At 36.5% G+C, this 18,868-nt stretch overlaps 1 protein-coding gene across 2 annotated transcripts in view; it reads right to left on the bottom strand.

Annotated features, from left to right (window-relative positions):
- Positions 1-18,868, bottom strand: part of LOC122401665 (tachykinin-like peptides receptor 99D) — a 39,819-nt gene that overhangs the window by 7,676 nt on the left and 13,275 nt on the right. For both annotated transcript variants that reach the window (XM_043403940.1, XM_043403939.1), the window contains exons 2-3: positions 13,218-13,436; positions 9,561-9,711 (exon numbers count right to left, since the gene is read on the bottom strand). In XM_043403940.1, coding sequence (XP_043259875.1) covers positions 9,561-9,711; positions 13,218-13,436 — 370 coding nt within the window. The remainder of the gene's footprint in view (positions 1-9,560; positions 9,712-13,217; positions 13,437-18,868) is intronic.

Below are 18,868 nucleotides of genomic sequence, written 5' to 3'. Positions count from 1 at the left end.
GGTCTTACAGTCTTGATGAGTTTTGGAACTTTCAACGATTCTCGAATGTTTTGCTTAAGTAAGTAAATGCACTTACAGATTCGTGAAGTTCTACGTCAATTTTTCTTTCAAAAATCCATTCGACGCTTTTTAATAATTGTTTAATCAGGAATAAACCGTTGAAATAACGGATCTTTTACAAACAATATTTTAAAGCAGTTTGACATAATGCCTTAATTCACTTCTCGACGATTCCAAGTAGATTTTTGATCCACCAAAAAATCCATCGTCCTTCAAATTTTCCTCTATTCTGTTTTCCTTTGTCCATATTTGCTTCATCGATCTCTGCAATCTCATTTTCGCCACCGATCTGTTCACAGCGTTTCTCCGCCCACAGAATACACAACTCGCCGAGAAAACTAATCAAATGTGTTTGGAGAAATGACTAATCCAGCTTCCAAAAGAACTTGCTCGCGGTGGTAATCTATAAATCGACAAATATTTCGAATATCCAGGTGTGCGTGTAGGAACGTGCGTTTGTGGAATTGAGAAACGGTCCATTGTACTTGTGATTGAAAATAACCGGATTTAGATTGCGTTCGGATTCATTTTCGTTGGGAGATTTTCGACGGTCCATTCGTAAATCACAGTGCTAATGGCATTGCTTCCCAGACACGTTTGGGTCGAAGAGCTTAGCCTTATCGTTGCGAAAATCTGGGCCACCTCCCATTGTACTTATCGTGTAACTGGACTTCCGGGGCGCATTCGTGTTCCGCAAGGCCGTGAATGCCCTTGGGTCATATCCACGCTGATGCCTTTGCTCTCTTAGTTTTCACCTGCGGGATTTCCCGTCAGGAATTGCAAAATTATTTGGTCGTTTCGTTGCTCGATCATCCCTTACATTCGTTTACAACCACGTGTATTCGATTCACTCTGCGACGTTCTATTTGATCGAGATAATGCAAGAAAACAAACGAAATTTCCAAGTTCTGTGCTCGTCCACCAATTCATGCGAATAACCGAGAGGCAGAGCAGCGAGGGTAGTTAAATGGTACAGTGGGATAGCGATCTTGAACAGCCAATTGATTTTGTCGCGATATGTTTCTTAGATATGCTTCTTTAAAAGGACAGAACGAGTAAATTTTTACGATTTCACTTATACAGAGTGAGTCTGAAGGGGCCATATTCTGTATGGCGTATTATACATCTCAAGATTAAGGAAAAGTCTTAAAACATGTGAACTGGAAATCTTTTGTCTTTAACGTACTGACGTACTCAAAACAAATATCGTACGGAACGAGAGTACTCTAGTTAGAGATCTGGTGAAGTCACATGAAATTGTTGATGGTTTGTTTCGCATTATGCGAAAGGATATTTTTGTATCCACGCTTATTAGTATTAGTAGTAGTAGTAAATTTTGTTATATTCTTTCAGACATATTTTGTATGTTGAACGTTCGATTTAGTTTACTCGTATTTTATGAAAGATCTTAGTTTAAAATTATAAGGAAACAGAGTTTTGTTTAAATTACGATATTAATGTTGTTGCAGCGAAAGTATGGATTGCTTTTTCAATTACGTACAAAGTAGGTTTCTGCGTTCAGGACGTTTAATGGATTTCATGCAGCTGAAAGTATGATCATTTGCGCGGTCAACGTAATGTTTCTTTTTGTTAAAAAAACCTGGTACCATTAACTCTATTTAAATTGCAATGGAAACGAAAATTACGCTCGTAAGGTTTCCGGCAAGCGAGCCAAGAAATCTGCAAGGCTTCCACGTTATCGCGTACGTTCTTTGTACACATTGCATAGAAGCATTACATTTTCCATTATTCTCAGAACTTACACAACCTTAGATCCTCTGTTTCTATTCTCTAACATTTAGAATAACACGCACTCTGTATATTTTATTATATTATATTCTGTATATTCTCCACTATGTTCCAAATTGTTGCTTGTAGCTTATTACCGCGCATAGTATTAAATAGATTACACACGGGGAATTAAAAGAACGCAACGAAAATAAACTGTTGGTAGTTGCATCCGTTTTGAATTCTTTTTCAACAGAACGGTATCTCGATATCGCGTACACGGAATGGTGAGAATGTGCAAAGCCAGTTCGATAGTATAACGTTACCCAATTCATTTCGGGATTCCTATGATTTGAACGTACTCCATTTATTTCCCAGTCGAATAATAGAAGTCATGCAATTAAGGTCAGGATAAAATGGAATTCTTCGTATTTTCTCCGAAAGACCCAGCGGACATTCCCTCCTGATTTAAACCTGAATATTAGATATTTTTCACAGATTTCCTTCGCTGATCCCTATTTTAAGCAGTCCACTTTTCACCTCTCGCAATTTTGATCGTATTGAGAAATTATATTTGTCACAAGACATTTAATTCCACGTTTTCGACTTATCTTTTTTACGTAGAGTCCCCTCGTTTCTGGTTGTACGTGTAATTTTTTACGAACATTAGATTCTTTTTATAGATAAATGACGTTGATGGAATATTGTGTATGGCTAAGGTGAACTAGTGCTTCTGCATGCAGAGGAAAATACTCTTTGCCATTTAATTGTAATCCAATAGAACTACTTGGTCGCGCGAGGAAAATTGTAAATTACCTCGTACTCGTGCTCGGAATACTTCCTTAACCTTTTTCCAGCTTTCAGCGCCTTCGTTTAATTAAATGACCAATTTGACCTGGCGCCAGTCTGTTTGATTTGTTAAAGATTAGCTGTTTCCCGAGGGAACCTTTCTTTCATTGTTTTTTCAACAGTTCTCACGTTCAACAAATATGCTTCGTGGAAAACATTTGTAGCGCAACGGAGTACAGTTTCCGGCGTGTCTAGAATTTTAAGATTTCTTCCAAAGGTTCCAGAGTTTTAACACATTAAATTTCTAATTTAGAATTTTCTCTGTTAAAAAAACCATTCGACATTTAGGGATTAGTGTCTCTAGAAAAATGAAATAATTTCGTTTAACGCGCTGAGTGCCACGCCTGTTTTCTACGTTCGCCACAGTTGCAAGTTTTAATACTCTACAGTATTTATCCTTAAAGTTATAAGTAATTAAATCACAGGGATAATAGTGCTATAAAACGGGAATGTCCTGCTAAAATCGGGACGTAGATATGCGGTGACTTTAATAACTAACGCATACACGATTTCGTTCTAATCTAATCTCACCATATTGGCTTGAATTTTCACGTTATCGAGCAAAACAATTTCCATACATTAATTTCACCGTATAACCGTGCACGCGATAATAAGATCATTATGAGCCACGAAACCTTCGTACGAAAAACGTTAAAGACAAACATCCAGCAAAAAGTACTGTTTGATCCTCCTTGGTAAAATCAAACGAAAGATAAAATTGTATTTCGATTTAAACAAAATGACTAAGCCAGGGCACGTAAGGATGGGTTAGGCGTGTGTTTGCGATTGAAGATAGAGCAATGGTCGACGCTTTCAATGTATATGGCTTATTGTTAGCCGTATGATCAAGGCAGCGTGAATAATTCTGGCCAATAGGACTTGAGTATCTTCCAGTTTCCATCTGCCCATCGGCATACAATAGTACACAGAGTAGAACACAAGATAGACATAGATGAAAACGCGCACAAGCATACAATCGAACGCATCAAAATGTTATTCAACGAGCATGTTTAATGCATACGTTTACTTTGTCAATGGAACGTGTGTATTTTCTTGCGTTGTATTAATGTTGTGTACGATATCTCACTTCATAGGTTTATGCAAGGAAATATGGTTCCATTTAACACGGAGTTGTTCGTTTCAAACATATTCTTGGGAAAAATAACATTGAGCAAATGTAGACATTGCTAAATCATTCGGCTTTCTTTCTTATTCTATTATTTTCTATCCTGAATCGTAAAAATGATATTACTGTATTTATGTATACGACTCGTTCTGCATAATCAGACGGAGCCGTGAAAAAATCAAATCAGTTTCTTAAGGCCATTGAAAGGCTGCCTCTGTCATATTTTTTTATTACTTTGACGCTTTTTCGTCCATTTGCATAAACGTAATCACGTCGTAGAAGTAGAAATCGTGTTTTATTCAATTTTTCATTCGCAAACGCCACGAATTTCAAGCTTCTTATATTATATTTATTATATCGAATGTACGTTTGTTTTTGATTTTGCCAATATTGAATACAATATGTAAAAAGTAACGTCATATTTGTGTGTAGCATTCTTTAAAAAAAGTACCGAAAGCTTAGAATTTAGTTTTGAACGATAATGGAAATGCTATTCCCCCGCGTACACGGAGTAGAATTTTATGCTTTTCCAGACCTACCGGAATCTAATTTTGAGAATGGTTTTGCTCGAATCCAGACACATTCGGTCTCTGCGGTTTAAATGGACGAGTCTGACCGGCGAGGTCACCAGTTAAATGCTAACACAAGGGGTTAATGGTTTACAATAAAATGTCTCGATGCATTCCGTAGAAAATAATCCACAATTGGTGGAGCGAATATGGAGACGCAGCGAAGAGACACAGAGATAGAAACGACGAGTAATGGCGGGAGTAACAGTTCGGCGACCCCCGTGGACCAGTATTTTCTGAATCGAGTGGTAAGCTCGATAGTTATAACCCACGAAGTGTAGCTATAAGGGTGACAATATCGAAGATATCTGTGGAACTTGACAATCGACAAACTTAACTACCCTTGTGCTCGTAAAAGGCGTAATAAGTGTAAAAACTCGATAAAAGTCTCGATAGGAACATTCCTCGCGTATACTTCTGCATTTTCGTGTTCTGTGTTCTTGTAAATAAGCGTAGTAAATATTGTTATTTTTTTTTAATATTTCTCATATTAGCTGCCAAGCAATTTAACTCTATAATATCAATACTTTTCCAAGATTTTAACAATTAATAATAGATTGCTATAGTATCGAGCTTGTCGTTCTGTTCGTTATTTTAAAGAGCGGTTATTTAAGGGGGCCATTCTACTTTGTAGGCAAGACAAAAACATGTTTCTTTATGATTTTTTTTTTGTGTGCTATTGAAGAGCGATTAATTCCAGGTTTTGTGGATATATTTATTATATATTTAATTATATTTATGAATTTTTGCAACGCATAATATCTGCTGATTACGCAGTTTTTGTTGATCAACGAACAACAGTTTTTACGAACGGCGTCCGGCTGCGTTGGTAATATTTTGCGAACAAGTTATCCGAAATCCAAAAACCAAAGATATTCTTAATATAAATTAGTTTAGTTATCGCATGAACTAGGATCTTTAAAAAAAAAACGAAAAATGGCACAATGGCAGTTTTACGAAAAGATACTGAATATCCTCATATATTCGGTTACTTTTTTGTTAATAAAAGAAAAAGTATTGCATATATCGCAATTATCCTAGTTCATGCGATAGAGAGACCAGTTTTAAAGATACTGTTGCGGCTCGCGGTATCCGTTGAGTAAACGATCGGCACTCAACGTCGGGCTCGCGTCTTTCCGAAATAATTTACTTATTCCGAATGGAGGAGTTAGAGAATGATTGACTTAAGAGTTTGATTATGTACAAGGTTTACTGATGGTTCAAGTTATTTTTGGTTTTACAATGATGATGGTCGAAGATGTGTTCGTAGGTGATGTTGCAGAACCAAGTCCCCGTTTTTCTCGTCGCTTGGCCTTTTGAAGACTCCAATGTTGTCTCCTCCCTTCCAAATCGCCCTTACGCGATGCCCTTGGAAGGGGGTGCGTGTCGTGTGGGAGTGTTGACTTCGTTGGTAGCGTTCCTGCTTTCCTGGTCGTCGTCGTCGTCGTCGTTAGGGAAAGAGTGGCAAGTTTATGCAGAGGGCTGGGCTGGCCTGCAGATGCCGGATTTTTGGCCAGCACGCTGCCGACGGACCCAGCCCCTGTCATAAACACCACTTGGCCGTGCCTTTGTTTAGGCCTGCTGCGCAATGTAACAATGCCTTATCCTTGAGGAGTTTGCTAGTTTCGAGTTTTGGAGATTTATGCCAGGGCTAAGTACTGGCACGCACGTGTGATTCTCGAGTGACTAACGTCGATGTTCTTCCCTGGCATAAATCTCGCTTTGTTGCGTTTTTTTCTCTGTTCGGGGTTTTTTTTTTGCTGAGCGCGGTACTGGAAGCGGCGTGTCCGCTTCCGCGCTCAACAGATACTGTATAAATTTGATGTTGATATCTTGAATAGTTTTCATGTTATCGTCTACGCAGTGTCGAAAAATGTAATTTCGAGAAAAACAGCTTTAAAGTTTTACGTCCAGTTATTATACCTGCGTGTGGTACATTTCAGCAGGCTATAACTTCGTTAGTTTTCCGAATTTCAATTTAATATTTGGTAGATATATTTTCGAGGCTACATACTAAAAGAAAACGCAAAAAAAAATTGATTTTTTTAATCCCACAAAGTGGAAAGGCCCCTTAAGAGGATGCTCTTTATATCGAGCACGCTTTGGAATATAATTGAAAACGAGTTTCGACTTACGCTTATTAAGGAATCGTTCTATTTCGAAAGTACACGCTGACGTACCGAGCTTTTTCTTGGAACGATTGTGCTTATGGCAGCATTGAATTCGCTACCTAAAGCTTCGCTGGAACGTTATAACTGAATTGTTCGAGGAGGATTTTCCCCGTTATTCTCTGAGCAAGCAGCTGAAAACACGCGGATAAACATGAACATAACTCTGCAGGATAATTCAATTGTTGTTACGCTCTAAGTTGAAAACGGTGATTAAATTTAATGTTCGATGCCGATATTCGATATTTAGCGAACGATTTATCAAACTTTCACTTTGTAGCAGATTTCATGAGACAAGGATCACTAATGGATATTGTATACAATTTGTTTTAGAAAATTATTCATACAATATTAAGGTGCAATGTTAAAAAGATGATAAAGATATTTGCATGGTACTTATAATACGACTGCACAACGTTCGAATACCTTTAATAAAACATGCGTTTCAGCAAAAACTGGAAATATCTCATGAAATATTAATATTTTTAACATTGGACCCCAATACTTTCGAGCCTCGTGCCTGGGAGATTTGTGTAAATAATATACATAGATTCTATTCAGAAAGAAAGACCTGAGAGGAAATGTTCTTACAATGAAAGCCATACATGGAGTCGATAAGAGTCATTATCTGATCTACGGTTAAAAAAAGATGAGAAAGCTGTTCATTTCGAGTCTCACTCCCTAGGTGTGAAACATCTAGAAACATGCTCGTAATCCTCGGATTAGGGGATTGTGGACATAAGACTCGGTACTCGAAGCTCATTACACAGAATTACACTCAATGTACGATAATTACCTGTTATAGGAATATCACGAAGGGTTAATCCGCGTAAAAAGGAACATTCGATTCTATAAAAAAAATTACATTTGAATCTTTTGGGTGTATTTTTAATTTCAACTTTTTCTTTACAGCTTCTTTTTCTATTCCTAAATCTTAGGAATATAACTAAAAATAACTGTAAAAGTTATGATTTGATCTCATGCGAGTACGCACCATTCGTGATTCCTTTACTTATTGCTTTTCTTGGACGCGAGAGTAGATAAGATTATTTGTTCAAAGCGCGTACAAATTAGAACCAAAGTTTAGGAGATGAAACCCAATTCTTGGGAAAGATGGGTCGACCTTCTAATTACGACTTATGGCACGGCTTAGCGCTTAAACTGCCAACTGGTGTTCCACCTACGCGCGGATATACCATAATACCATTTCGCTTGTTTGTGGTTTGCGTCTTGACGCTAAGCTTGGACATTGTTGCGACTCACGTTCGAAACTAATCGCTGGCTTCACTTTTCCCGTTACGGTGGTATCCTTGCAATTGGTACTACTCTATGGACTCGTGAGTTGCTTAAAAAATTGCTGAAGAGCCCATTGGAAAGTATAGGACCTCCCATAATAACAAAGAAGTATCCCCATTACTTTCAATAAACGTCTAATTTGAAAGAAAGATAACTAGACGAAACCAGAACATGACAAAAACATTCCAATAAACTTATAATGGTAGCACACAAAGGAACTCGTTAGCTTGTTAGTTAACTTTTACATATTTAATAATAATTATTAGTTAAAAATAGTTAATATACATGGATTTGGATTATTCTGTTGTTTACACAGCGTGTCTGTTACATGACAAATGATGCAAAGTTATCTTTCCGAACAATACCGAACAAAATTTAGCATAAATTGTTTGTAAATGCCACGGGTCACATAAATCATTGTCAAGGATCAAATGTGTCCCGCTGGGCCGTGGTTGGCCATATGTGATGTAGAGGAATAAAAATCTGTCTCTCCCTCTCCGGTCATTATTCTCTTTCTTCTGACGTGTCATAAAATAAAATTTTTGTTTTCCTGACTACTAATCACTTCTTACCCTTTGTACTCTCTACACAAAGAAAAACTCGAGCAGAACACCCTACATACATATTTTTATTTTCCTGTGTAGCTAATTTTTGAATATTCCATTATTATTCATTAATGTTAAATAACATTGGTTCAAGGAGGATGGCAGTGGAAGATTGATTGCAAGAATAAAATCATAACTTAAATTAATTAACTTTTAAGAATAGGATTTTCACATTTTAAAAATTTCGAAACTTCTTGCAGCTATTTTGTTAGCTTTTCTTCATCGTCCTTAAGCTCTTCTAGATCTACCACTAGCTATACATATATGCAGCTCTGTAATACACCGAAATATCTCTCTTGGGTTACAATGTACAGAGAACGTATAGAACGCTAGATCTACTCGGATCTACTCAAAGAACGGGAAGAATATCATTTCTTTTCTTCGTGTTCTTTTTCTTCGGAGATACAAAATCAGTAATGGTTGCCTTTCATACAACCATATTCTTTTATACTTTGCATATTGCGGTCGACATGATATAACAATAAACGTTCAATCGTATGTTATTTAAAATAATAAATCCATAAAGTTAGAATCGAATACTTAAATTAAGTCTTAAAGTCTGTTGAGAGAAAGGCAGAAGTTTGCCAGGGAAATATTTCACAAGTTTATCTGTGACTGCTTTGTCATTTCGTAGCGGACGCAATGCCGATGGGTATAAACGAAAATTGCGTAACGTTAATTAATTGAGATCATTTATATAATTGCTGCGAGGGGTGTGTGCTCAGAGATGGAAAATACGTCTATTATATAACTTTTACTCCCTTTTATGAAGTGTAATATATCTTAATTAAAATAAATTGAAGCAATATATTGTCAATTTCAATCTTGTAGTTCAATAATATTTTATTCTATTATACTTTATAATTAACAGTCGAAATTGTTCATTGTTAAATCTGTAATAAGTTCTTCGTGAAACTTCTCTTTGATTTCTCTAAAACACCTCTGAAATATTATCCAAGAATTTTTCTAGAATACAGTTGTAAAAATACCTTGCATGGAAGGTTAAACAATTCGCGATGCATTGGAATTTAATATATAATTGTAACCGGATGAATATTATAAAGCTACTAATTATGTACGCGATACAATTATAATTTATAGATAATTAATGAATGTTTCCGGGAAAACCTGTGGATTCATTAGTGAAAATGCAACGTACCCTCCGTTTGCTTCGTATACTCTCCAATTGGCCAGCTGTGTTTTCACCGATGCTCTGCGAACCCCATAGCTCCAAACCGATTCTGGCATACGTGAACGTCATCGAACCAACCGGCAAGAAGTATGTGAGTATCATAAAAATCACGTTATACCTGTGAACATAGAAGGTCGAAATTAATAAAGGTACAATCAAGAAACATTATATTCAATTGCCAATAATTGAAACAAAAATACATACATTATTGTATATTGATTTTTTAATTGTACCGATTTACTTTTGACTTTTTAAAAATGTTTTTGGACGTATATCTCGACGAAAGTTTCGAAATTATTTTTATATTCGTCAATATATAATTTATGTTTTGCCACTAAATGCACGAAATACGGTTAAATCGAGGAAGCTTGTCGTTTACATGCATTTTAACGAAGAATTGACACGATTGCTTGTAAATCGTCTGAATGTCCAACTAACGAACCCAGAAAAGGTTTTTGAAAAGACAGTCTATTCGAGCCATGACTGTAAAATGGATGCAATTTGAGACGAGGAATATCTAGCAATGTAAATGAAAGCAGAGAAGTGAGCAAGACTATAGGCATATTACATCCGCTGCTCTGTTAAATGCCATACATAATTCTGTTCGTTAATCGTAACAACGAAGACACGTGAATCGAATTCGTGTCTCGAAATTAATGGTAATTTCAATTTCGAGTAATATTTCAATATTGAATTAAATTTTATATCGAATACTTGGCGCAAACGAGATTTGAATTCTTAATTCATGGCTTGGCGTTACTCCCGGGAAATAAATCAATTTCACCGCGGTGAAGAACACATGATTACACGTTAATCAAATTTTTGCGTAATTTTACATATAAGTTCGATATCGTAAAAATCTGTGCCTTAATTTCTTTGGAAATTGATCGAATGATTTTAAGGAATACATTTTTATCTTTAAATGTAAACTAACGACAAGATTGTCCTCCTTAAAATAGAGTAAATTTTATTTTGTTTCGATAACCAGCAGCTTGAGAGGCAATCGCGTGAAAAGATTAAAATGTTTTAATACTAATTTTGGAGATAAATACTTTGAAATTTAGTCTGTTATTTGAATCCAAGTTAAAAATTGAGGATAAATTTCCGACAAGTTGAAGGATTGTACTGCGTACAATTATAGTCTAAGTACACAAGAGAATGTGCAAAATGAGAAGACAGTTTCCGCCGTGAAACGATTTAGGGTTGCTTAAAGGATTTCGGTTTGGAGGAATTTTGTGACGAAGCTAAAAGGATGCTTACAGCTTTGTGTGATGGCTCAATGAGAGTCTAAAGCACACTTTTATCAGTTCCGCCCTGTAATTAAAGGTAACGGCGCAGAACGCCAATAAGGTTTCATCATTGCAGAGTATTCGGTTGGAACCATTAAATCGAGAAATTGCAGATCGTTTCATTACCTTTGAGAGATAGTAGGCGAGGCTTCATTAAAAGATAATTTCTGCTTATTGTGTTCCCGTTTAATAGTTTCAATTCTCTTCCATTTCGTCCTTATATAAGACAATGATCTAATAATTACGATTTGAAATATTTTATTCGTACCTTTAAGACGGATTATAGTAGAAAACATGATCAACCACGAAGAACAAACTTAAACCTTTCAACCGAAACAGAAAATTGTTTATAATTTCGAGAGCATTCATTTTTCAACTCATGTTTATTAGAACTTTTCGTCCTAATATGCTTAACGCGTTCTATAAAGTAAATATATGCAACTAAAACGGAAATATTGTTTTTTACAAATTACGGAACGATGAGCAACGTATCAAAAATGGAATGTCAGGTAGAACAATGGATCTATTTATGAACTGTCGAATCCATTTGCCTTTGGCATATATTCTCGTAGTATGCAAATTTGTACACCAAATCCAACAATGGTGTGTCAGTTAAGAATGAAACGTGTATAACGTGAATGTTCACGATCATGTTGGTTCCAAGTTCTTTGTAATTTTACTGCCATGAAATTTCATGACACGCGATGAAAATTAGTTATATTAAAAGCCAATGTAAGAAGTATTAGTTTGTTCGAGGAAACAGAAGTCGCTTTGGATCAGTGTTCATTTTCATACTGAATACACAAATATTTCATGTTCGTTCAAAAGGTAGAAGTTTCATTGACGTCAAGAAATAACAGGCTGAAAAGAATAGCTGTAAGCAGCCTTAAGCAATTTTCTGACAAACAAAGCGTAATTAAAACTCCATCTTTCATTATCGGGTCGAAAGTAAGTAGAATGATATAAAGTAGAGTATTATCGATTACAGTGTAATGTAATATATTATTTATTTAGTAGATAATTGATTAATATTGAATTTTGATTGATTAAAAGTTAAATACTTCCAGAAGTGAAACTGATAACTAGAATAAAATTCTTCTGAATTTTAATTTAGAGAAGAGTAGTCTAAAATTGGGAAACGTACAAAAAGTTTTATCAGCTTAGTTCCCAAGAGGCTCGTTTATTTTTAAAAACTGATATTCAATCGTCTCTTAGTCTGATAGATATCTTGAGCAATGGAATATGTTTTCGATCGCGTTCTATTTTTTATTAAGACACAAACTTTCAAATTCATCGTTAGCGTGAAAATCAGTTTCTAGGCGAATAATGATAATAGCTTCTCTTTTACTGCAACAAATTCTTCATTTGTGAACGTAAAGAGTGGTAGCAGCACAGTAGATGATATACGTTTTATGATACATTTACTGGCCAGGCTCATCGTCAGTCGTTTTACAGTCGTAAACCATTCGCAATATATCACCTGTAGTTGATGAACGAATGGAAGGATTTGATTTTATGATTCTCTAGAAAACATCATCTCCGCGCGTTTTCTTTCAGCCAATTTCACCTGATATTTGTGTTCAATATTTACTGACAACTTCCGGTTTCCATTCCTCTCGATCGCAAGAATTTCATTTTGGTTCAAACTAACGTGAATTTAGACAGTATTACAGAAGTTTATTTAATTTAATTTTTATTTCTGACTTCAATTTTAAATTGTGTTTCGCGCTACGTTAAAACGGGACACTCTGTATACGTTTATGTATGCATGCACGTAATGTGTAAGAGCTCTATCTCACTCACTCTTGAAGCATTCTATTATTTTGCACACGCGAAGCTGGTCCTCGATTCGAGATAAAAATTCCTACCCTGATTTCAAATGAACTTACCGAAAGCAGGAATTACTTACTGTTCTTGAAGAATTTTCATCCTTCGTAGCATTCTCGTCCTTCGTAATTACAATAATTCACAAAAGACTTTATACATTTTGCAATAATATACAAAATGTGAAATTGAATTGGAAGCATATTAATAAACATAAAATACAGTGTTAGAATCAATTTGCATTTGATTGATACATTACAAGTTTCAATTGCAAATTGTTTTACATCCATTGTATTTAGGGTTTCAAGTCTTTCGTATGCGTGAACTATTTTTTACCAAATTTTGTCAATACTCGTGTTACGCTTGATACCATCGCTGATCATTATTCAACAGAATGGGGGAAGAATTCTCTGCGTCAGGATGATGTGTGGGATTCTCTTTCCCGCGACTGTATTCAGCATGCACAATATTAAGGACGAAACTTGCGTTACGGTAATTAAGATGAGCTCACAGGTATTCGTCGTAGTTGAGACCATTGTCGTCGCTGTTGGGAAAATCGACGTAGCAGACTACTCGTACTTCGCCGTTCGCGTAATTTTGCGTGAAGGTTGTATAGAAAAGCAACATCGGTAACGATAGTACAGCCCCAACGATCCAAATGATGATCGCCACGCACAGTGTCGTTCTTTTCCCCATACGAGGCCTCAACGGGTTTACAATGGCCATGTATCTGTAACGAAATACGAGGCAGAGATTAACATTTTTTAAATTCATCAAACTCACAATGCCCTTTAGACGTCGATTTAGAATAGTAATTTTTATTAATAACGGTAACAATACGTAAACAGCAGAAAATCGTTGTTAGTATTTATTGTTCGCTTCTGGTTGAACGTGTTAACGACCAATCACTTAAATCTCCATGTTTTCTCAGCCGAACGTTGACGATCGATTACCGGGAGATTTACGTCTTCCGATGTGAAGCGATTCTTTCAACTTTCTTTGCACAAACATATGCGCGGCAAAATAGTTCTCTTTGCGTATCTAATTACTTCATCGGTGTTTCTCTTTTAAACGAAAGTATATAACGGGAATTTAAATATTTTAACGCGTGAAAAGCCATGCAAGTTTCAGAGATTCTTATTGAGTTAAAGGAATTTATTTAAAACGAAAGAAAATTAAATTCTTTTTGAAAGAGTTGATAAATAAAGCGTAAGAATTTTATATATTTTATCGTTCATTAATAAATTATATTACTACATTACCCATGGTGTTTATTAAAACTCAAAAATAAATTTTTAAGAGAAATCGACAAGAGGTTGGTGCAGGAAAAAAAAATTTCAAGTCGCTCTGAAAAAATTATTTCCGGTTTCAAGGGTTGATTACAATTATTTTTGGTGAAGGAACATACTCTCGAAATCCTATGCGTTTTCGAGAAAAAAATTCAGGAAGGTGGACAAATTTTTCAAAAATTTCGAATCGTTCTAAAAAAATTATTTTTGGTTGCAGGGGTCAATTACAATCATTTTAGATGAATAGACATACCCCCGAAACCCTAACCATTTTCGGGAGAAAAAATTCCTAATCGAAAATGTAATGTTTGGCCAGAAATGTTTCTGTCCCGAGTATGCCGGATAATCGTAATTTTACGGTATTAGGAAACGTCGGGGTAAATGCGATCCAGTCATAAAAATCTGATAATGCTTAAATAAAATAGTAAACCAATTTCTTACGCGTGATCCATAAAAACAACCGGCAATAAACTAACGAAAGTCACCTATACGTAGAAAAAGGGTTGGATTTCCCGACGCTTTATCTTTCCCAAAGCCGGTAATACAACTTTCCGAAACCCTCTTTCGCCCTTCTGTTCCTTCCTTTTAAACAGATTTACACGTTTTTTCTACCTTAGAATCTTTTCCCATCGTTCGCGGATCCTGCATAAAGCGTCCTCGTTTCTTTTCTCGTGTACAAATATGCATTTATAATGGACGATTCTGTGATATTTGTTTGGGATTTTGAACGAAGACGCGTAAATGTTAGAGATGTATGTCCCCCAACCGCGGAGTAATATTGCGATGTAATTACGATAGTACACACGGTTTCATTAAAATTCTTTACGCGCCGTGGTTATTGGTGAGCGTTACTGCGATGAGATTTTACGCGAGGCAGACTTTACCGTAAATTTTCCGGGCGATGATCATCTCGCATCGCGATAATAAATCAGCTTCAAACGTGTCAGCTATTTTCTCTCGCGTGAAACCGAGGCAACGGTCCGAGGATTCACCGCGTCGCCCAGAAAGTTCCGATATCTATCGAGGGTGGATGAAGTTCGAGTAAATTTTTACAGGGATTACCGAGTATTAGCTCGGAAAAATGGTTTGCGGTTCGTTTCGAGGAAAATTAGTAGAACCTTTTAATGGAAAAGAAGTTCATCGATGTACGTACTGACGATCGAACATCTGTTTGCCAGACGAAAAATGTGAATTGGCTCAAGGTTGGCGCGAAAAGGGATGGCCGGGCAATAAAACAACGAAGGTAGATGCGAAATCTATTTCCTAACATCCAGGTGGCCACTCCATTTTCCTGGTGAACAGATTTCAGGTACACCTCAATCGTCTTGCGCGATTTTCAGGTTTTATTCGACGTCAAGTTTCACGTAACAGCAAAATTTATTTTAACAAATGCTCAAAATGGTACTCGTTAACGTCGATGCGTTTCTATACGCAAGAAATAGATTCTCTGGTTCTTTTTACAATCTGTTGACCGATATTATTCTTTATTGGTTCCTTCAAGTTTTCTGGCGTTGCAGGAATATCGTTATGAACGACTGCCTTTATAGTTTCTCGTGGACAAAAGTCCAGTGGCGTAAAATCAGGTGTGCGAGGCAGGCTATCGAGTATTTCTACCACGTCCGATTCAACGTCGCGGAAATTTTTGATTTAAGCTTTCACGAAGTGTAAGTGCACTGTGGGCTGGGCATCCGTCATGCTGTCGCTACATACGACTTTTACGAGTTGGAAGAATTTCTTCTAATAGTCCTGGTAACTGAGCAGTCAAAAAATTTGCATATATTTGCTGCAATGAAAAATGGTCCAATAATGCACTCTGTAAGAATACCATTCGGAACCATTTTGAATTTTCGGTGGATCAATCTTGCATATTTTATATATCTATTTTATATGTCGTTAACAAAATAAAACGCTAGAGGCAAACGAAAGAAATAGCTGATTCCGTACAAAAAATTTGTTGAAAAAGGCATAGTCTATACTACCGGAGAAAAACAGATAATTAGGTGTTCTGTTTTACGCGGAACACACCTCGCGCGTAAAGCTTGGAAACCACAATTAAATATTCGAACGCGAAAGTGGATAATACGTTTATGGGCGTTGTCGGAAGTTGCTATGCAACAATTCTTAAAAAGCTTTTAGAATCTAGGTCGCAGCAGAAGGTTTACGATTGTAGGTTTATGTCAGTTGAATGTCGGATTTATCGTAAGCAGAATCGTAGTTGAGATTCACACGGGTTAAGCGTATGCTCGTCTCAGTAATAAAAGTAAAATTTCGTTAAGCAAATATTGTCCGTTTTTTTTGTAATGGTTTTAGCGTAATTAGTATCTTCTTTAGAGACGACTACTCGCGGCAGTGCGATAATGAACACGCGTAACATCTAAATCAATACAATTCAATCAGATTAAACAGCATCGAGCATTTGATAAACAATAATAATGGGGTTTCAGTTTACTATGCGGACGCGGGACATATGTACATCGTATGGCGCGTGATTTATCTTCGGCTATCTACACTGCAATTCCACGCTTTGCTGTTCACTACGCGGAATATGGAACTTTAACGTCATTATAGCATTATGCGCCATCGATTGGGTTGTATGTCACATTTGTCGGCGTAAGTTAATGTTTGCTGAATCAATTTGAAACGCACAGATTATAAGATATCTCGAATCGCGGAACCTAAGGATCCTCGTTGTTTTTTATCTCGAGATAACAATTTCCAGTTCATAGATTTTATCGATAGTCTCCCATAGTTTGGATACTCGAAGCTTTGCATAAATCAGAATATAATTGTAGCGATATTTTTTAATGTACATAGTTCAAAGACGGTAGCACGATACTATAATAACCCTGTCGGATGCAGAACCGGCATACACTCTTTAAGATAAATGATTCAATTCTATTCTCTCTGTCGGAAACACGGCTTCATCAAGCTCCGAGCAAGTAAAATTAATTAAGCCTCTACATTACCCGCGAGACTAATAATTCCGCGCGATCGCTCGTTGTTCGGCCGTGCGTTTATAAACAACACATATTTTAACGGGACGCGCAAACTGACATGCCATAATTATTTCTTTCTGTCCTATATTACAAGTTTATTCGCCGTTTCAGCGACTCGAACGATCGGATCTGATACCGCGCGTTTAGGAATTCATCGGAACTTACGCGACCGACAGCTTCTCACAACTTATTGCATCACATAAGCGATATCTTGACCTGAAATTTCTGCAAACTTTCTGATGTCTTCTGGACGCAAGATCGTGAGGGACCACACACACGTCGTTACTTACGAACTCTGTGCATCCCGTGTCCTAGAAACAAGGTATCCGATCAATTCAGACCAGCTGAATGTCTCTTAAAGCGGCGCCCTTGATACTCGATGCACTCCGTCCTTTGCTCCACTTTCATCCTGGATCCATGTTAATTTAAGTATCGTTGTTTCACGGGTAAGAAATAAAATAAAACGGTTTCTATGTATGGCCACGAACGGTGTAAACCAATTTTCAAGGAAACATACGTCATTGGAAGAAGTTGTACATTGAAAATGTGAAAATCGATCTAACCGAAACAATTAGTTTGTTATATTGGAGAAATGGTATCCCAGTTTTGTTCGCTCAGTATATGGTAAAAACAATCAAATTTTTAAGTGGAAAATTTAATTTAAACAATTGAGTCAACAGACATATGCACGTGTACGTGTATAATTGTTAATGAATTGAAAATGATGAGAGTTTTTAATAACGTATGATAAAATATCCCACGGGTTAATACGATCATTATAAGTACGAGGTTCCATTAATACCGAGTCCTCTCATCGTATCCTGAGGCTCAATTGAACTTTGCAAGCGTTGATATCCAATTTCTGCAAACGTTCGTATCTACTATTTCGATATTCGGCTTTGGAGAACTTGTTGATAAACTTGTTGACTTCTCGAAGAACTTATTAACTTGTTTACTAAACTGGTGAAAAGTATGAAGTTTGCAAGAAAGAGAGAGATATCATCTATGTAAGTTTTTTGCTGTATTAAGTACACATTGTCAAGGTCTTTATGTACAATACCTTAAGATCGTTTAACAAAAAGCTCGAGGTAGCCTTAGAATCAATGACATAAACGTCGAATAAAAAATTACACGTCTCGGATGTCTTTTTTTTTATCATTAAATCGCCATCAAAGATTTTCGCGATACGTTCGCTTGTTATTAAGATATCGACTTGTAGTAGGTATCGTGACCTACCCTGTATAGGACCGGAATGCAAAAATAAATAATAAAGCCGAATGAAATGCCGTTTTACGAGACACATAGATTGTTTCAAGTAGGAATGGCGATTTACAGAGGCGAGCTATTGGTAATCGCCCCAGGAGTATGTGCACCTATCGGAAACATGATTGTTGACCAGTAAAAAAACCAATCAATGCTCAGGGTTCTTATTCAAGATTCAACGTTTGCTTTCGTCATGGCCATAATTGTTTTTCAGCAATAGTCATCGACATTAAACGATGTAGAAGCTACTATATACATTTCTTGTAAATTTTTTTTTATTTTTTCTGCGTTTAACGGTACAATAGCCATAAAATATATTTTCAGAATTTTCGTTCGTTCGCCCGTTCGTCTATTCAAACGCTCGTTCAGTCATAACTCGAAAACGGCTCACCACGCTTCGATAAAATTTCGTTCGCGCGTGGAAAGCTTCCGAAACTTAGAGAATAAGCTCTTTAAGTCGGGCTTTGCTCGCGGTGAAATATAAGGAAACAAATTTTTTTTTAAACCGTCATCCACGCGAGCAAAGCCGTGGGAAAAAGCTAGTTGATACAGGGGATGGTTCGATAACTTTAACCAGCTTGAATATCTCCTTTATTTGTAGAAATATGGGGAAA

The sequence above is a fragment of the Colletes gigas genome, unplaced genomic scaffold (assembly GCF_013123115.1).
Source record: "Colletes gigas isolate AHSC1104 unplaced genomic scaffold, ASM1312311v1 Colletes_gigas_Sc00027, whole genome shotgun sequence".
NCBI classification, from domain to species: domain Eukaryota; kingdom Metazoa; phylum Arthropoda; class Insecta; order Hymenoptera; family Colletidae; genus Colletes; species Colletes gigas.
Note: the sequence above shows the minus strand (reverse complement) of the source record. Positions and strands in the feature narration are given on the sequence as shown.